Here is a 21,390-nt window from a genome sequence, read left to right on the forward strand (position 1 = left end):
TGTTGGTTGTGTTAGCTATTGTTTATATTGAATTTATGCCATGTAGTAGTGTCCCTAGCATTATCCCCATTTTTTCCTCCATGATCTTTATTGTTTTAGGCTTTCTATTTAGGTCTTTGGTCCATTTTGAGTTAGTTTTTGTGTTTAGTTTGAGGTATGTATTTTGTGTCATTTTTTTTCCCAGATGGACATCCAGTTTTGCCAGCATCATTTGTTACAAAGACTGTCTTGAAAGGACCACATAAACCAGAGACTACACAACAGCCTGAGATCAGAAGAACTAGATGGTGCCCGGCTACAATCGATGACTGCCCTGACAGGGAATACAAAAGAGAAACCCTGAGGGAGCAGGACAGCAGTGGGATGCAGACCCCAAATTCTTGTAAAAAGACCAGACTTAATGGTCTGAATGGGACTAGAAGGATCCCGGTGGTCATGGCCCCAGACCTTTTGTTGGCTCAGGACAGGAACCATTCCCAAAGCCAATTCTTCAGACAGGGATTGTACTGGACAATGGGATGGAGAGGGATGCTGGTGAGGAATGAGCTTCTTGGATCAGGTGGACCCTTGAGACTATGTTGGCATGTTGTGTCTGGAGGGGAGATGAGAGAGTAGAGGAGGCTAGAAGCTGATAGAATGGACACGAAAAGAGAGAGTGAGGGGGAGGGAGTGGGCTGTCTCATTAGGGGGAGAGCAATTCGGAGTATGTAGCAAGGTGTATGTAAGTTTTTGTGTGAGAGACTGACTTGATTTGTAAACTTTCACTTAAAGCACAAAAAAAATTAAAAAAAAAAAAAAGACTGTCTTTTCCCCATTTAATGGATTTTGGTCCTTTGACAAAGATCAGCTAACCACAGATGGATGTATTTACATCTGGGTTCTCGATTCTGTTCCATTGGTCTATGTGCCTGTCGTTGTACCAGTATCAGACTGTTTTGACTACCATGGCTGTACAGTAGGTTCTGAGATCAGGTAGTGTGAGGCCTCCTACTTTGTTCTTTTTCTTCAGTAATGCTTTGCTTATTAGGGGCTTCTTTCCTTATAAAATTTGTGATTAGTTTTTCCATCTCATTAAAAAATGCTGTTAGTATTTGGATCAGAACTGCATTATATCTGTAGATTGCTTTGGGTAGTATTGACATCTTCAAAATCTTGAGTCTTCTTATCCATGTACATGGTATGCTTTTTCCATTTATGCAGATCTCTTGGTTTCTTGCAATAGTGTTTTGTAGTTTTCTTTGTATAGTTCTTTTACATCCCTGGTTAGATTCATTCCTAAGTATTTTTTCTTTTTAGGGGCTATTGTAAGTGGTATTATTTTCCTGATTCCATTTTTGAAGTTCTCATTATTGGTATATAGGAAACCAATTGATTTTTATATGTTGATTTTGTACCCTGCTATTCTACTGACTCTTTCTTTTAGTTGCAGTAGTCTTCTTGTGGAATCTTTGGGGTTCACTATATATAGGATCATATCATCTGTGAAAAGTGAGTTTTACTTCTTTCTTTTCAATTTGGATGCCCCTTATTTCTTTTTCTTGCCTTATTGCTCTAACTAGGACTTCCAGCACAATGCTAAATAGGAGTGGTGATAAAGTGCATCCTTGTCTTGTTCCCATTCTCAGACGGAATGTATTCAGCCTCTTTTCATTAAGAATGATGTTGGCTGTTGGTTTTGTATGACCCATTGCTGTCGAGTCGATTCCAACTCATAGTGACCTACAGGACAGAGTAAATGCCACACAGAGTTTCCAAGGGGCAACTAGTAGATTCAAACTGCCAACCTTTAGGTTAGTAGCCGCAGTTCTTAACCACTACACCACCAAGGTTTTGTCAGATGCCCTTTATTATGTTGAGGAATTGCCCTTTTATTCCTATTTCATTGAGAGTTTTTATCAGGAATGGGTGTCTTTATCAAATGTCTTTTCTGAATTGACTGAGATGATCATGTGATTCTTTTCTTCTGTCTTATTTATGAGGTGGATTAAGTTGATGATTTTCTAATGTTGAACCATCCTTGCATTCCTGGTAAGAACTGAATAACTGAACGAAGAGTTTCCAGTGTACAAAAAACAAGAAAGCTATCAAACACTATTGGGATATGTCAAAAGAGCCGAGGAGCCAAAAAGAGGCTCCCACTGGCAAGACAGATTGGAACAAACAATAACTATGAAAGATGAAAACAAAAACAAAGTTAACAATCTATGAGTTCATAATAATACAAAAAGAAAATCTCACTAGATACCTTTGCAAAATGCTACTGAACCAATATATTTTTCTAAAAGTTGGTAAATAAGAGACAAAATTTTAAAGGAATTTCTAGTGAATAGAAATTTATTTAGATTTTCAGAAAGATTATAAAACTTTCTTTCCAGAACTTAATCTAAAGATGTGATAGGTACAAGGTGAATCCAAAGGCCCTTAATGAAAAACTGTAAATAATAGGAATCATTCTGAAGAAAACTAGAAAGTCACAGATAGCTATCTGCATATAGCAGGCATTTGCCAACATCACTGATCCCAGAAATACACAAAGCTTCAAATTTTGTTGATTAAAGAAGGGGCTTTAAGTTCAAGGAATATGGTAGGCATCATCAGAAACTCTCCAAACTCTCAGAAGCAGACGAAATTGAAGGTAAAGAGTACTAAATAAGAAACATTGGAAGCAGTATATCCATGTGGTAAAAAAAAAAAAACCATAGAGATATACAAATTGGTCCTGAAACTCTTAGATTACCGTATCTGTATAAATCTCAACAGACCATTCAACTCATGTATAACAGCTATCAAAGAAACTAAGGTGCTTTTAAGAAGGAAAAACTTATCTTTAGAAGGAAAGATGCTACAATAACCAGTGAGGCATTCATCTTTTATCTCAGTTCTTAACAATATCCTGAAATTAGGTCTTGTAATGTAATTGTCTGTGCTGAGTAAACACTATAATGAATGGGAGCCCCCAGAAGACAGGGACCATGGCTTCTATATAAAACCAAGTCTAAGAAGGCAGGAGGGGACAGGAAAGCTGGTAATAGAGAAGCCAAGGTCGAGAAGGGGAGAGTGTCGGCATGTCGTGAGGTTGGCAACCAATGTCACAATATGTGTACTAATTGTTTAACGAGAAGCAAGTTTGTTCTGTAAGCCTTCATCTAAAATACAATAAATAAATAAAACAAAGTCTATGGCATAAAATACAGTGTCACCTCACACAGTCACCCCGTTCCTGTTGACTTAACAGTGAGAGAACAAATGGCCATCAGAGTAGAAGGGAACTGAGAGCTCACGTTGAATGAATCCAGCCCCTTCATTTTAACAAATGAAGAAACTGAGGCCCAGTGAGGTTAACTGACTTTTCCAAGGTCACACAGCTTAGTATCAATCGGCAAAGCCAGGACTGGAATGACATCTCTTGACTCATATATAATAGTCCGCTGCTTTGAAATAGAAAATATCAAGTTGTGTCTTTAAGGCCAATTTGACGCCACTATCTAATTTTTACATGTAACACAAGAGCCAAAAGGCACTCGATGAGATAAAAAGATAATCAGGGCAAAACAAATGGAAGAGGCATACTTCAGGCTGCCAACTGTACCCATGGAGTGTACTGCTGTAAGGGATTACTGAGTCAAAAGGCTTAGAGGAATTCAAAGGAGATTAGAACCTTTTATGACCGTGAATAGCATCTACAGTTAGTTCCCACTAAAGGGCTAACAATGCTCCGGCTCTGGGACATAATCTGATCCCCAGCTGTAGTGGGGGGAACGCTTCTGTACGGCACTGCAACATAGTGAGCATATTAAGAATCTTGGGGCTATTTTTAGCAGTTTCAGTCATCTCTATGAGTCTGACACAGGCTGGGCAGGATAAATGAAGTAGAATGCAGCTCTACTAAGGCAAAAACTAACACAGGTATGACTTGGTGTACACAATAGTATGGCCCAGCGATTTGTATCTGGAAATACTTTTCTACACTGAACTTTTAAATGAGGAGCCCTGGTGGCACAGTGGTTAAATGCTCAGCCGCTGACTGAAATGTCAGCGGTTCAAACCCACCAGGCGCTCCCTGGGGGAAAAATGTGGCAGTCTGCTTCCGTAAAGATCTACAGCCTTGGAAACCCTATGGGGTGGTTTTACTCTGTCCTACAGGGTCACTGTGAGTCAGAACTGGCTTGATGGCAATTGTTTGGTTTGGTGGGAGGCTTTTAAATGTTTTAAAGAGAGTTAAAAAAAAAAAAAAAGTTGCTCTCAAGTTGATTCCAACTCACAGTGACCCTATAGGACAGAGTAGAACTGGCCCATAGGGTTTCCAAGGAGCAGATGGTGGATTCAAACTCCTGACCTTTTGGTTAGCAGCCAAGCTCTTAACCACTGAGCCACCTTAAGGACAGTAAAAACAAAAAACAAAAAAAACCAAACCCACTGCCATCGAGTCGATACAGTAGACATACATAAATCACACAGCCTGTGTACACAGGAGGTAGAGAATGACTGTAATAATGGGACAAAGGAAAGACAGAATCTGATGAAGAGAGAGTTGGACGACGACATCAGGTTTCTTACTATGCAGATTTTTACCTACTGTCTGTCATTCTCCAAGCATCAGGGAGGGGAGCACCAGCATCCCTGAAAAGCTCTGCGGTAGCTGACTGCTGAAGGCAGTGGGATGACAGAGGGAGACACCATTATGCAAATAAGCTCCTTGATTTCAGCTTCCTACTCAGGAAGGATGGGATTAAGAAACGGGAGAGGCTGACCGGACGTAACTGCCAGAAACAAGGTAGGCACAGGAATGAAATGCCAATCAGGATATTTTAACCCAAAGGGATCTTTAGCGGTGACTAAAAGAGAGGATAAAAAAGATATGGGCAGACTACTCAAATATTACTTGATCAACAGTATAGGAAAATTCAAGGCGGGGGGTAGAAATCTGACTTCAGTCACAACAACAGAGAGTCACAGCCTCTTACTGGGTTCTCAAGACCTAAAACATTTCATAGACATAGAGTCCCCTTGAGCGAGAGCTCTAACACTGCCATAAAAATATACTACAATGTTTCCTCAAAGCCTTCCCTACAAGAACCTGTGGCTATTTTATAGGATGACTGTGCCATGGGGTAAGGGAAACATCCAGACCTATGAGAATTGCTGCACAGACTCGGAATTGATGCCAATCCCAGGAGACTCAACACATCACCACAGATAATAGTCAAAGTGGGGATTTATGGAGTTGTGGCCCAAGTCCATCTCACAGTGGGCTCAGTGGGGTTGGCATATCCAATCTATAATCACTTCCTCAATTCCTCAACGTATAATTGGAATAGACATACTTGGCATTGGCAGAATCCCCACATGGCACTCCATACACAGATTACAGAGCCAATTATGATAGGAAAGACCAGATGGAAGCCCCTGGAAGTTCCTTTCCCTATCAAAATAGTAAACCAAAAGCAATACTGCAATGCTGGTGGAAATGAGAGAGATTAGGACTACCATCAGTCTTAAAAGATGCCGGAGCATTGATTCTTCTCATACCTCCATTAAACACACCTGTTTGGCCCGTGTAGCAGGCAGAAGGTTCCTGGAGAATGACAGTAGATCAACATCAACTTATCAGGAAAGTGACTCCAACTGCAGTTGCTCTTTCAGATCCGCTACTGTTACAGAGGCAAAACAACACAGCGCTGGCTCTGACATACAGAGATTGATCTAGTTTCCACCCCACCCCACCCCCACAATGTCAATATGAAAGGACCACCAGAGGAAGTTCCTTATCACCCAGCAGGGGCAACAGTACCTGCTCACTGTCTTGCATCAACCACCTCCACCACCACTAGTTGTCATCAAGTAGATGCCAACCCATGGTGACCCCATGTGTGTCAGAGTAGGACTGTGCTTCATAGGCTTTTCAATGGCTGATTTTTCAGAAGTAGATCACCAGGCCTTTCTTCCGAGGTGCCTCTGGGTGGACTCCAAATTACCAACCTTTTGGTTAGCAGTTATCTTAGTTATCTAGTGCTGCTATAACAAATACCACAAGTGGATGGCTTTAACAAAGAAAAATTTGTTGTCTCATAGTCTAGTAGGCTACAAGTCCAAATTCAGGGCATTAGCTCCAGGGGAAGACTTTTCTCTCTCTGTCGGCTCTGGACGAAGGTCCTTGTCACCAATCTTCTCTTGGTCTAGGAACTTCTCTGCTCAGGAACCTCAGGTCCAAAGGACAATCTCTGCTCCTGGCACTGCTTTCTTGCTGGTATGAGGTCCCCATTCTCTGCTGGCTTCCCTTTTCTTGAGAGATAAAGGGTGGTGCAGGCCACATCCCATGGAAACTCCCTTTACATTGGATCAGGGATGTGACCTAGGTAAGGGTGTTACAATCCCACCCTAATCCTCTTTAACATAATTTAATCTTGCCTCATTAACCACAGGCAAACATGAGGATTTATAACACATAGGAAAATTACATCAATCACAAAATGCAGGACAACCACACAATACTGGGAATCATGGCCTAACCAAGTTGATACATGTTTTGGGGGGACACAATTCAATCCATGAGAACAGCCAAGTCTGTTAACAGTTTTAACCACCCAGGGACTCCATCTTGCCTCAAACCTACATCAACACTCTTATGATCTCTGCCATAATCGAGTCCAGGGGTTGGCAATCTAGGTCCCACTGGCAAAATCCAGCCTACTGCCTGTTTCTGTTTGGCCCACGAGCTAAGAATGGCTTTGCATGAGAAAGAGACCTAAGTGGCTCATAATGCCAACACAGTAAAACAGTTACTACCTGCCCTTTACAGAAACAGTTTGCTGACCTTTGTGTCAGTTATCAGTTTACTGCTCCTCAGCTCTGAGTGCACCTTCAATATAATATATGTTGTTTTGTGATAAACAACAAAAGCCCTGGGAGCAGCTCTCCTTTAAAGTGGGCACACAATGTTTAGCTTTCTCAGTAGACGGCGTTGGGTGGACACTGCAGAAGGTTTGGTTCTGAGTGGTGTGGATGTGAGGACGTCTGGTGGGGCTCTGCCACAGCTGTGGGCCCAGAACGTACAGCCTCTCAGCAACCTGTGGCCCACTCACAACCGAAACTAGTGCCCTGAAGGCTTCCCAACTCCAGCAGGCCTCCGACCTGTGCCTGCGTCCAAAAGCCTTCTGCCATGTCGGTGTTCCGATTCCCTCTGCAGCCCCTGCATGCAGGCCCCCCGTTCAGGGGGTTCACGGCGAGCTGACGCTCCTTCTTACAGCTCCCCGCAAGGTCCATCTGCATCCGGCCTGCAGCCTAGAGGGCTCTTCCCTCTCTGCACCCCACTGCACACCCATACCACCAGTTGCCGACCATCTGCTCCTCACCTGCCCTTAGAGGGCTGCCTGCTGCTTCTCCACGACAGCAGATCAGCTCCAGCCTAGCTACACCAGCAAACTACTCTACTATTCAGCAGAATGAACTAGACCTTCTCCAGTGAGGTCTGAACTCCTTCCAAATTTTTCCCTCTTTGAGTATCCTTCCTCAGTCTTAGGGTACCATATATTTTTCTTATATCTTATAGTCACTCTTCTATTATAATTAAAAATTCTTTATATTAAACGTTCCATGCTTAATCTACTGTCTGGTTTCTACCCCCTGACTGGACCTAGACTGATACACCTCTGATCTAGTCCACAGAGACCTTGGTCATATTGACAGAAGAACACACTGATCCATTACATTAATGACATCATGCTGGCTGGACCTGTTGAAAAAGAGGTATCAAATACCTTAGGTGTTTTGGTAAAACAGGCGCAAGCAAGTGGGGCAATAAGCCCTGCAGAAATTCAAAGGCTCACTACCTCGGTGAAGTTTCTAAGGGTCCGGTGATCTGGAGCATGTTGGGGTACTTCACCACAAAGAGGTCACCGTGTGGTGTACCTTTTTAAATATCGCACACTGACAGTGCTGCTCCCGTTTAGCAACACGTAAGGCTGACAGTTCTGAGTGGAACTTACAGTAAGAGAAGGTTCTGAAGTAGGTCTAGGCACCCACCGTTTCTACTGGTACTCGAAATGTCAATGGCAAATAAGAATGTTGTATGGAGCTTCCAGCAAGTTTCAGTGGGAGAATCACAGCACAGACCTCTAGGGCAGGCTTTGAAGCCAAGCTGCACCCTCTTCTGCATATAACTATTCTCCTTTCAAGATACAGCTCCTGCCTTGCTACTTGACCCTTAACCACGGAATACCAAATACTATGCAACCTGAGGAGCCTGTCATAAAAGGGGTGCTATCTGATGAATGAATCAAGCGATAAGGACAGACATCTGCAGCAATACTCCATCATCAAATGGGAATTTCCTTTCTTCCAAACAAAATAGGTTCAAGCAGGTCCTGAAAGCATGAATAAGTTGCATAACCAGGTGGCTCAGACTCCTACAGAACCTGGAGTTGCTGCACTGCCTCATCGCTCAAGACACTCCTTGGATCTCACTGAGAGTTCCCTATGACCGGCTGAGGAAGGAAGAAAAACTCTCTTTGCTTACAGATGGTTCTGTCTAACACATTGGCATCAACAGGAAATGGGCTGCTATAGCATTTCAGCTCTTAATCAGGAGGGTCACGAAAGAAAGTAGTAAAGAGAAATCATCTCAGTAGATAAAACTTTGAGCAGGATACTTGGTTGTCCACTTTGCCTACATGGAAAAATGACCAGAGACACAGATCTCTACTGATTTGGGCGCAGTGACTTACATGTTGGCCATACGATCAAGATGTTAGAAAGAATAGAAACAGGCATAAAAACAAGGTATGTGGATGGACCGCTCAGAATGAACACAGAACATGAGTATATCCGTATATATCTCATTAAGGAGTACAGACTCCAAGAAAACCTATTCTGTGGATCTCAGCCAGTGACCCCAGTGTGTGCTGAGTGTGTGCTATGCAGGGGCATCTCCTTCAGCTCCTAGGTTCTAATAACAACACCTTTTCATTTTGTCCCTCAGTATAGAGGTAGTAGTTGCTTCCTGTAGTAACTAACATCTGTGTTGCTTCAGCATCCCCTTTGGCCTGCATTCCCAGTTCCCTGTATTAAATCCCCTTTGTTTGAAATACTTGGCGTGATTCTTTGACCCTCACTGATAAACTCGCCTAGATATCTAAAAGGACAGTAGCATCATTCACCGACATGAGTAACTCAGAGGAAAAAACAGTTTAGACTGAGCTACACTTGATGCTCAGGGGATATCTAGGTGAAAATAGCTACCAGACGGTTTGATATTTATATTTAAAGCACAGGACGGAAGTAAAGGTTTTGAGATTATGTTTCTCTTCCAACATCTTAATGAACATTTCATTTATCAACTTAGTAGATTCTAGGACTTTGGATCCTAGCAGTGCAGCTAATTATACATTTTGGAAAAAATTCTCCCTTCCATAAAACACTTAGGTATATTTTTAAATGCATAGCTTTCAGGAAAGTAAAGAATATGACTAGGAGGAAAAAATAAAGAGGATGCTGAAACCTCGATGATAAGCTATGACAGCCTTTTCAATATCTCCCTGTACTAAACATCTAAAGGCTCCATATAGAACAGGACATTAGGCTTTAGGCCCACAAAGGGTAGAGAGATGAAACTGAGTCCTCTGTAAAAATCTAGAATCCTGAAGGGCTATATTCTCAGTAAAAGAATGGGCTAGAAAAAATTATTCTCTAGTGGGCAGAAGGACATACCAAGAAAACTTGCTCATCTCAGCTATGGCTCAGGGAAAGAGTGCCTGAGTGGCGCAAACAATTAATACGCTCAACTGCTAACCAAAAGGTTGAAAGTTTGAGTCCGCCCAGCGGTGCCTCGGAAAAAAGTCCTGGCGAACTGCTTCTGAAAAACCAGCCACTGCAAACCCTGTGAAGCACAGTTCTACTCGGACACATGTGGGTTCTCCACAAGTCAGGATCGATTCGACAGCAACTGGTACCGGTACTGGTACTGGTACTGGCATGGCTCTGGGTAGAAAAATAAGAGTTACGCTAAAAATCTGTAACCTACATTAGTCCTTAAAAGAGTCTGAATTGACACCACCTGCATGGTCCAGGAAATCCTAAGTCAAGAACACAACTTAAGAAGTCCTAAGTTATCAGTGCCCCTAGGCATATGCCAAGGGCAAAGGCAAATCCTCTGTGGAAGATGTTCCCACAGCCTGAGGATTTCCAGATTTAGATCAGTCAAATACGCACTTATAATAAAACATCATAAAATTCATGAAGAAAATAGTCATCTTGAGTGAGAGTTGGCCAAAAGAACTAATCGTAGAATTAGACTTCCAATAACTTCAGATATTGGAATCTTAAAAATGTTTTATAAAACAAAAGATAGCATAAAAATATGAGAAAGCAGTAAAAGACGATCAAAACTAAACAGGAATATTTGAAGACAACCAAAAGAGATGTCTAGAAATAAAATTATGATTGTTGAAATCAAAGCCTCAGTTGGCAAGTTAAACAGCAGATTAGAAATAACTGGTGAGAATTAATCAACTGAAATAAAGACGTCAAAAAACTGCCAAGAATATAGCGCAGAAAGACAAAGAGATAGAAAAATGATGAAACGTGGTGTTTAAAGACTGCGATGGTCTACCACACTTCTAGCTGGAATCACAAAAGAAAAAACACAGTAAAGGATAGACAATATTTTAAGACAGGATAACTGAGAATTTTCTAGAATTTAAGAATAATGAGGTACACAAATTTTCTGATTCAGGAAGCACAACTATTTCCAAATAAATAAATAAATAATTAAAATAAATTAATTCCGAGACACACTGTATTGAAAATGAGACCATCAAAAATGAAGACAAAATTTTAAAAGCTACCTAAGTTCTGCAACTGGTCTGATAGCAGACTTCTCAGGAACAGCAACGGAAACCAGAAAACAGTGAAACTAAGTGTCAACAACAACAAAAAGGTCCATCTAGAATTGTACAGTCAGTTAAACTATTATTCAAGAAATAAAGATGCTTTCAGATAAACCAAACTGTGACAATTTACCTCCAAAAGACCCCTCACTAAGGAAGTTTCTAAGGCTGTACCTTAGAAAGAAGGAAAATGATCCCAGAAAGAAGGTCTAAAATCAAAGTAAAAAACAAGTTGGGGAAAACATAGGGCAAAAATCTTGAAAACACTCAAATACTGACAGAATAACAACAATGAAAATGATAAATATTACGTTTGAGATTGAAAAAAATTCCAAAAGATAAAAATAAAATATTGGCAAGATAGGAGTGGGATAAAAGTTAGATTTAAAGTGTTCTAAGGTTCTCACATTGTTGCAAAGGAGAGATACTACATATTTTCATCTATCAGTTTGTTGTACTGTGGTGGCTTGCATATTTCTGTGATGCTGGAAGCTATGCCACCTTTATTTCAAATACCAGCAGGGTCACCGATGGTGGACAGGTTTCAGTGGAGCTTCCAGACTGAGACAGACTAGGAGGAAAAACCTGGTGAGTGACTTCCCAAAATTAGCCAGTGAAAACCTTGTGGATCACAACAGCACACCGTCGAACCAGCTTGCTTTGCACACACCAACGGAAGGGAGCTATCTCTGCAGGAGGACATGATGTTTGATCAAACAGAGGGCCAGCAAGGACGAGGGGGAGTCTTGGTGAGATGAAATGGCACAATAGATGTAACAATGCACTCAAACATGCTGCTAATTGTGAGGGTAACACAGGACCAGGCAACATTTTGTTCTGTTGTACATAAGGTCTCCATGAATCAGAGCTGACTTGACAGCTGCTATCAATCATTCAATCGATCACTTTAATAAGGGGTCTATTCAATAATGGAGCGGCAGTTCAAACCCATCAGCCACTCTGAGGAGAAAGATGTGGCAGCCTGCTTCCATAAAGACTCTAAAAAACCAAACCCACTGCCATCAAGTAGAGGTATTCCAACTCATAGTAACCCTATAAGACAGGGTAGAAATGCCCCACAGGGTTTCCAAAGAGTGGCTTGTGAATTCAAACTGCTGACCTTTTGGTTAGCAGCCAAGCTCTTAACCACTGCACCACCAGGGCTCCCCGTAAAGATTATAGCCTCGGAAACCCTATAGAGCAGTCTACTCTGTCCTACAGGTTTGCTATGAGTCAGAATCCACTCGAAGACAACAGGGTTGGTTTTTTGGTTTTATAAAAAAGAAACAGTGACATTTGTTTGACATCAAAGGATCTGCTTGCTTAACAGTGACCTATCCATGTTCCCACTAAAACAGAAAGTTAATTGATCAGCATTAGCTAAGGCAAAAATGGTAAGCGTCACCTTTAAGAGATGGGTCACTTTCCCCATTATAAAACTACTCTGGTACCTGACTGTGTTAAAAAAAATGAACTCTTCTCCAACCCTCGAAAGCATCTTCCTACCTTCATTTCTTGATAAGCTAATGATTTGGTGATTGATAGTTTTAGGCTTCTAATATTTTCCCAAGGGAAAAATATCAAAAAAACCTCCTATGGAAGTATTCAATCAATACGATTTATACATAGAAAGATTTACGTTGTTCAGTAAGGTACTGGGGAGGGGTGGGAGTGGTATTTCACACTAAGCCCACGGAGGCAGCATGGGGTAGCATTTAGGAGGATTTCCTGGATGTCACACAAATCAATAGTAGAATCTTGGCTCTGCCACTTACCAGCTGTGGGACCTTGGGCGAGTTATTACATAATCTCACTGAGCCTCAGCTTCCTCAACAGTAAAATGTGGATGGAATAATAATGCCCACTTCCTACGGATTTTGAAAAGATTAAATGAGATGAAAACTGGAATGTACTTACAGTCCATGATATATGGTAGACACTCAATAAAGATCAGTTCTAAAGAGGATGGAGAACAGTAAATGACCAATCTGCACCAGTCTGTCAACAGTAGGACTGATGCAGAAAGTCCTGGAGCGAATCAGTGAAATACAATTTCTATAAACACAACATGAAACATTTCAGTTACATCATATATCATATGATTTATTGGAATTAAATAATATCTCTAACTTACATCAAATGTCTCTGGTTAAAAAGGAGCTCTGAGGGTACAGTGGTTAAGAGTTTGGCTGCTAACCAAAAGGTTGGCAATTCGAATCCACCAGCACCCCTTAGAAACCCTACGGGGCAGTTCTACTCTGTCCTATAGGGTTGCTATGAGTTGGAATCACCTCGATGGCAATGGGCTGGCTAAAAAGAAGTTAACAGGCTCTCATCTGGCTTACTAATTATCCTAGTGCAGCCTATAGCCCATAAGCTGAATTTCTGCCAACAGCTTGTATAAGGAGAGAAAGAAAAACATATATTTTAACTGACTTTTGTATAATCCAGCCTATTTCACCATTTTTTAGTAACAACCTTAAAGTAGAAACGGAAGTGAGTTTTCCCCCATTCTTTCTGATTTTTTAACTTGGGGGTGGCGGCGATGAGGAAGGGTGCAGTCATAATATTCCCAAACTTTATTCTTCCCACACTGCTCACCTTATGTAGCAAATACCACCTTAGACCAGTTTAGAAATTCAGTATTTGCAAAAGTACTGTCATGTATCCATCGCTACCTGCGTTCAGTGCCCTTATTATCCAGGTAAGTAAGAGAAAAAGACCTCAAAGAAGTTATGCAACTTACACTAGCTTGCACAGAAGAAAACTGAACCCAGTCTCCTATCTCTTCGCCTAGCCTTCCTCTACATCCTGGTGGGGTTTCTAGGTGGTTATCTCACATGAGTAACAGTGTTCCATGACATGGCGTCTGCACAGAGTTCTTCTAACCTCATGGCCTGGCGTGAGGGATGGGGTGGGGTGCAGATGAGCCAACGTTACATTGACCTGGCACCATTTCTCTGTTTACTTTTCATTATAACCATTATTTCTACTTGGATAAATGTTTTAACGTGTTAATGATATCTCCCTCTCACCCCCCTCAAATTTAAGCTCCAGGAAGGCGGGGACCATGGCTGTCTAATTCACTGCCTTGAACATGCCTGGTAGATAGTAAGAATGTCAGAAATATTTTTTTAATAAATGAGCTTGCCTTTTTCTAGTCAGGTGCAAAGGTCCAGTCTGATTTTAATATTACCAAGCAAGTTTTTTCAGTGTGTGTGTGTGTGTGCGCGCACGCGTGCATGTGTGTGTGTTTGTGTATGGGGGAGGCGTCTCTATCCTTTATTTCATTAAAGGAATCTTGGAACAGCTTCTACAAATACATATTCATTGAATATGACAGTGCTCAGTGAACAATGGCACAGCTCAACAGAAGACAGCTTGCCTTCAAGGGCACTTTGAGGCAGACACGCTGGTCTTAGGCCCTCAGACAAAACCAGTCGAGCTATGTGTCCCAGAGCTAGAGCTCTGAGGTGTCTGCCCCCCTCCACTGACTACACATTGTCTTCTCTTGCTTCACCTCATCCCTGGCTCTCTAAGCAATCAAAGTGTCCACTGCTTGACACTTCCCGTCGTCATTTCTAAGAGCCACTGCATTCCTGCTGCCACTGCTTGTTTTCCTTCTTTCTGATTTCTTGGTCATCTATCACCTCTATCCTGCTGAAAGGTGCTGTGTACAGTTGTGGACACTGTTTCCTATACAAGGAAGCCCAGCCAAGGGGACAGGTGGGGGACACGGGCTTACCAACATTCTGTACACAAAGCTGTGCACTGGGCTGGTCTCCCACTCACACCGCGGTGCTGTCTACTCGCCAAACTCTGTGTTCACCCAGAGAGGGCACCCTTTTCTTTGTGCATGTGTGGGGGTATGTGTGTTATTACGCAGTTTCTGGTCTATTTGTAACAGTGATTTAGCTTGCCCTAATTTATACAGAAATCCATTCAACAACTTGAAAACAAGGGAAATAAGATTTCTCTGCTTTGCCCAAAAGTGCTGTCTTGGCTTTTGGTGGCCCTGCCCCTGCCTCTTAAACCCTGGTGATGTAGTGGTTAAGAGCTACAGCTGCTAACCAAAGGGTTGGCAGTTCGAATCCACAAGGTGCTCCTTGGAAACTCTATGGGGCAGTTCTACTCTGTCCTATAGGGTTGCTATGAGTCGGAATCAACTCGATGGAAGGGAGTGGGGTTGGGGGCTGCTTCTTAGCATTCCTACAAGAAGGCTGGTGGTTTTGTTTTTATAGACATCATCATCTCTTCCTTGTAGAGAAACGAGAGGGGTAGAAAGCAATTCTGAGAAAAAAGAAATCTTCATTATGAAAGACAAAACAGATCCCGGAAACAGTCACCTGGGAATGTTTATATCTTTTCTATGAAAAGGGAAAATGAAACAAAACAAAATGATGAGAAAAGGCAAACAGAAGGTAGCAATTCAAGTAACAAGATGAAAAACCCAGGAAAAGGTCAGCAGTTTAGACAGCTATTCCAAAAAATCACTATTATCAACTAATGTTTGTGAGTACCTATTCTATACATGGGGCTCTGGTGGTGCAGGGGTTAAGAGCTCAGCTGCTAACCAAAAGGTCAGCAGTTCAAATCCACCACATGCTCCTTGGAAACTCTATGGGGCAGTTCTACTCTGTCCTACAGGGTCCCTATGAGTCAGAATTGACTCAACAGCATCAGGTTTGGTTTTGGTTTATTACGTGTATGTGGTTCTAGTGGCACAGTGGTTAAGAGCTCAGCTGTTAACCAAAAGGTTGGTAGTTCTAATCTACCAGCTGCTCCTTGGAAACCCTATGGGGCAGCTCTACTCTGTCCTGTAGGGTCACTATGAGTCGGAATTGACTCGACGGCCACAGGTTTTTTGTTTTTTTTTTTTGGTTATTATGTGTATAGGTCCCTGGGTGGTGTAAACGATTTGCTCTCGGCTATTAACTGAAAAGTGGGTGGTTAAAATTCATCCAGCAGTGATGTGGAAGAAAGGCCTGGCATTCCACGTCCATAAAATTACAGCCACTGAAAAGCCCAGGGAGCATTTCTACTCTGTACAACATGGGGTTGCTACGGGTCAGAATGGACTCAACAGTAATGAGTTTGGGTTTTTTTTTTGGTTTTATTATGTGTATGGTAACATATAAAAGACCTTAGTAAATAGTAACCTTTTATGAATTCTCCAAGAGATCTTATTTAGACGGTCGATTCTCAAAGAAACACTGTAAATTTATTAACTTAAAATATTTAATGTTGCATAATTCTTACTTTTACCTGTCCAACCACCCCACATTAAAATTCTAAGTTGAAAAAAAAAAAAGTTGAAACCTCATTCCAAAATAAATGATTTGAATTTTCCATATCTTTTCAAATATAATAGTGTTTACTTCAAATTTCTATAGATGGATCAGAGAGAAGGAAAAAATGGAAACCATAAATACTGTTAACATAAATGAAAAAGAAAAACTAAACTTCCTATGGGACTATATAGAGTTCCTTTATTAATTCTAAGGCATCTGATACTAATTAAATTGAGTTAGTATTACATGGAAAGGCCAAGTGAAAATACCAGAAAGCTTTAAAAGGTAAATTGCTTAAAAAACGGAAATTTTATATTCAACGCTGCAAAAATAAAATAAAAAAATGGGCAGTGAGAGCCAGTAGATGCAGCAGTCATTTAAAGGGGTAAATCCCACTGAAAATGAAATATATATGTTTGTGAAAATTCTAGGACAAAACCTGACAAACACTAGATTCAATTCAGCATTGTGCTGGCATTCTGGGCAGCAGTCATCACCCCCATGGTGCTGACCCCCACCTTTAATTCTTCTCTTGTCACCAGGTAAACAGGTTCCTCTCTGCTGTACAAAAGGCCCTTCTCCCGGGGGATGGACGTCTCTCTCACATGGCGGCAACGCCAGGCATTTACTGCAGCCATGCTGCCATTTCACACATAACAGACTTTAAGACGGAGACCCTGTACATGGTAAATGGGTTGATCTGGACCAAATATGCTTTTACCCTTGGACTAAGTTATAAAATCCGTTTTTTCTAGCCTTTTGGCTGAAGCAAACACAACATGGTCCTACAGGCTTCGATTAGCCAAGAATTTCCCCCTTTTCTCTCCCCTCTTTATTCCCTCCCCAATTGTGTGTATCTAAACATACCCAAAACTGTGGTCCCTGTCTATTTAGTCATTTCGTTTCATTCCCCCGTGTCTAACCTTGAAACCCAGTTGAAAGCGCTCTCGACATCAGTGTCTACAGACAGTCACGCGGCTGCAGCGCCGGCTGCCTGACAGGGCGTGGGCTTCCATCAGCTTCGGTGGTGCAAAGCCAGCTGGCTGCGGTGATGGCGTTGCCCAGGGAACAACAACTGAAGTGTGTCTGTACTTCCTGAATCTGCACGGGAGGCACTTCTGCACCATTGCCACCACATCTCTTGCTGTGTGAAGCTGAAGTGGTGGAACTGTTGGAGCTACAGCCCAGCTGGTGCCCATTCATGCTCTCCGTGTGACAGGAACAAGAAGCTAGTTCTGGAAGCCTTATTCTTCCCATTGACAAATAGGCCTGTCTCGCTGCCTGACTAATGAACAGAACATCCCTCACCCACCCAAATAAAATGGAGAAATTAGAAAGGAATGATCATTTCAAGAAAGCACTTGCACTATTTTTTAATAATACCTGTTGACTAGAAATCAAAGCAGTAACCCTGCATCCCTACAAATAATTTGTTCTTTTACTTATTGTAAACTCTTCTCCTCCTTGTCTTTACCTCATTTATAATGGTTCTCAGTGCAGGAAATGGAGTAGGGGTGGATTCTGAATATGCAAAATTAAAAGGCTAACTGTAAACATATCTATTGGATCCGCAATTTTGTTTTTGAATGCACAGGACAATTGTTTTGAAATTTGAGACCTCTCTATGAAGTGCAAAACAAAGGAAAAAAGATTACCTGGGGGTATTAATAACATTTTACATACTTATAGTAGTTTTTATTTTAGAATCTCCAAGTACTTAGATCTTTTCAAATACGAAACATAGCAGAAGTTGGTCAAAGAGCAATTTTCACTTGATGGTTTGGGCTAAAGCTCTTGAAGGGGAGGAGGGGTGGTATTTTCTGTGTGCAGAATATCCCAAAATAATATTTCTTTCCAGATATCTGGCTACCAACAAGCCTAGATGAAACACAGTCATGTTAATGATTTTTCATACACAATTGAAATAAAAACAAATAAAATGCAGTCCATTTATCAGTCAAATGTATTAAATTTTAATATGAATCCTATATCCTATATAATCTTTACTTCTGTAAGACTCAGCTTAGTATACACAAATAAGATCATTTTCTTTTTGACAAGATCTATGCAGATCACATGCACATGCCAAAAAATCCTTAAGAATTCGAGAGCCGGTTTAGTATTGTAAAAATAGATTAGTCTTAATAAACACATTCTGCCTCCCACCCCAATTTAATCTTTTTTCTCTCATTTTTACAGTCCTCATGTAGAGAATATGTAAAATGCACAAATCCTTTTCACTTGAAAAAAATCAGCAGGGAGTCCAGCTGTCCCTGATCTGTGCTTCCCACTTTTGTCTTACAGATTAAGCTCCGAAGAGGATTTGTTACACTAATTTCAAAGCTACTTACTCTCAAATAAGGGTGGGGTGTCAGAAGAGGAGTCCACGCACAGCAACGTTGTTGTTTAGGTGCTGTCCAGTTGGTTCTGACTCATAGTAGCCTTATGTACAGCAGAATGAAAAAACGCTGCTATATAAAAAAAAAAAAAAAAAAAATTTTTTTTTTTTTTTTTTTTTTTATTCATTAAGGTTTTTGCTGGCCAATTTTTTCAGAAATAGACTGCCAGGACCTTCTTCCTAGTCTGTCTTAGTCTGGAAGCTCTGCTGAAACCTGTCCACCAAGGGTGACCCTGCTGGTATTTGAAATAGCAGAGGCAAAGCTTCCAGTATCACAGCAACAGGCAAGCCACCACAGTATGACAAACTGACAGACACGTGGTGGAAACAGCACATTGTTAGGATAAAGGTGCACACAGATGGCAGAAGTTAGAAAAAGAAAACGTGGGGACTGAGGGGGTGGAAGGAAGAAGCAGTGGATACTGGAGAGTCTGGCCATGGGAGCAATAACCCTGATCAACCAAACCCATTGCTGTTGAGTCAATTCCAACTCATAGCGACCCTATAGGACAGGGTAGAACTGACCCATAGGGTTTCCAAGACTATAATCTTTACTGAAGCAGACTGTCAAATCTTGCCACGAGACAAGATCAAAAGATGTGTCTGTATAGGTTTTCAATGTAACATTATTTATAAAGGCAAAATATCAAAAATAAATGTCCACCAAAGGAGAACTAGTTAAATATACTGGGCCACTTTATACTACCAGTAAAAATGATGTTGTGAAAGACTGATTCCTACCTGCCATCACAGATTTAAAAGCCAAGCAATACCGTTAGTAAGCCTTCTGCCTCTGCTGCTGCCCTGGCCCCCAGTCTGCCTCCACCTGGGACAGACATCCCAGTCAAGAGTAAGGACCTGGGAGAAGAAGGTGAAAGCTGGCTCTAAACCACATCTCGGTGGCAAACCTTTAAGTCTAGGGTTAGGGTCAAACTGGGTGCCAGAAAACGTAGTCAAAACCCCCAGGCACAGGACAGCCATGACAACGGACTGGGAGGCAAGGATGAACACCGTCCACTGAACAACTCATGGCCGCTGGCTAACTCAAGACTTGCTGCTTTTTTTAATTGCTTTCAGAGTCAATTAAAAGACCCAATATCAGGTACTCCCAAAAACCAAAACCCAGTGCTGTCGAGGTACTGAATGTGTTCAATTCCAAAACAGGCGCCTTGCTTGTTTTCTTTCAAAATTACTCCAAATTAATTGAAAGAAAATGTTCCAAGTTCCAAAAGAAGACAGCTGCTGCCGACTGGCGCAGCCGTTAAGTACTCGGCTGCTAACTAACAGGTTGGCGGTTCGAACCCACAAGCTGCTCCTTGGAAGAAAGATGGCATTCTGCTTCTGTAAATATTACAGCCTTGGAAACCCCATGGGGCAGGTCTACTCTGTCCTATAGCGTCGCTGTGAATGGTAATCGACTTGCCAGCAATGGGCCAAGCTTCTGATATTACACAAAAGCTACAAACTACAAGTCTTAAGGGTCAACTTTATTTACAAGCCAAAGAATAATTTTATAACTTCTGTCATTTTATATACTATATATGGCACTATCCATATTTAAAGTTGTTTTACTATTAAACAATTTCCAGTTGTCAGACACTAAATTTCTCGAAGCCCCAGGAGGGGACCGCAGAAGGAACGTGACAAAGGAACATCCAGGAGGCAGTGTTCCCAGGTGTTTCTTGGGATCTTGGAAAAACCTGGATTGAGGAATATTCTGGAATTCGTCATATAGAATCCTGAAGGTGGTAGAACTTTCAGCTTATGTCATATGGGATATTTTATATTTTCTACTCGGTAACTTTGAAAGAAAGCATTTTTATAAGCGTGTGTAAAAGGCAATAAGTTCTGGAGGGACATCTTATATGTGGGAGTGGGAGCTGGGGGTGGGAGGTGGGAGGGTATCCCACAGAGCACCCAAGACAGTGCTTTGCAGACCGCAGGTGCTGATGCACCCCTGATCAATGCACTGGGCACCTTGCTTCCTGTGCGTTACTATGCTAATCCTCACGGCAACCCTATGAGATTGGGTCATCAGTCTCACACTATCAGGCTTATTTTATAGACGAGGAAGTGACTAGGCCAAGTGCCCAAGGACACTGACTGACAGTGAGGAGCAGACTCAGGACTCCAACCCAGGTCTTACTCCAAAACCAAGTCCTTAACACTATACTCTACTGCCTATTGGCTGGGTAGCTGAAGTTTAGCAAGAGTCTAGGCTTAGTGATGGCTGGAAAAACGAGTGTCTAGCTATTTTCACTAGAACGTCAGCTCCACGAGGGTAGGCGGGTCTTGTTAACACCTGTTTTCCAAATATCAAAAAACCTGCCCAGCAAATAATAAGCACTCAGTGATGATTGTTGAATGAATGAATAAATTAATTAAGACATTAGCATCCATTCTGCTCATTCATTCATACAATCAATCCCTGCCCAACATGAGCCAGATTCTAAGCTTTTCTAAAAGAAAAAGAACATAAACAAAGAAGCGCGGGAAGAAGTGAGGTCTTCTCTTCTTTCCCTCAACTCTTTTTTTTTTTTTTTACTTCTTGCCTCCTACCTTGACGCTCTACTACATTATCTGCATTCTCATGGTCATTCCTCCGCCCTTCACTTTTCTTTTCACCAAGAATCATTTCTGGACAAAGGCCCAGCGTCAGTTAATTGGGGAAAAGATAGTCTTTTTAACAAATGGTGCTGGCATAACTGGAAACGCATCTGCAAAAAAATGAAACAAGACCCATACCTCACACCACACACAAAAATTAACTCCAGAAGGATCAAAGACCTAAACATAAAATCTAAAACGGTAAAGATCA

General features: G+C 41.6%; 1 protein-coding gene across 7 annotated transcripts in view; it reads right to left on the reverse strand.

The window, feature by feature from the left end:
• EIPR1 (EARP complex and GARP complex interacting protein 1) overlaps positions 1–21,390 on the reverse strand; it is a 191,067-nt gene that overhangs the window by 79,677 nt on the left and 90,000 nt on the right. For 2 of the 7 annotated variants that reach the window (XM_023550395.2, XM_064294987.1), the window contains exons 2-3: positions 18,526–18,645; positions 17,098–18,052 (exon numbers count right to left, since the gene is read on the reverse strand). The exons of 3 other annotated variants lie outside the window; for them this stretch is intronic. In XM_023550395.2, the coding sequence (XP_023406163.1) occupies positions 17,098–17,128 (31 nt within the window). In that variant the 5' untranslated portion in view covers positions 17,129–18,052; positions 18,526–18,645. Of the gene's footprint in view, positions 1–12,658; positions 12,805–17,097; positions 18,053–18,525; positions 18,646–21,390 lie in introns of those variants that run through there. 2 more of the 7 variants (XM_023550396.2, XM_023550397.2) reach the window with 2 other exon arrangements.

This window comes from Loxodonta africana, chromosome 12 (genome assembly GCF_030014295.1).
Source record: "Loxodonta africana isolate mLoxAfr1 chromosome 12, mLoxAfr1.hap2, whole genome shotgun sequence".
Lineage (NCBI taxonomy): Eukaryota > Metazoa > Chordata > Mammalia > Proboscidea > Elephantidae > Loxodonta > Loxodonta africana.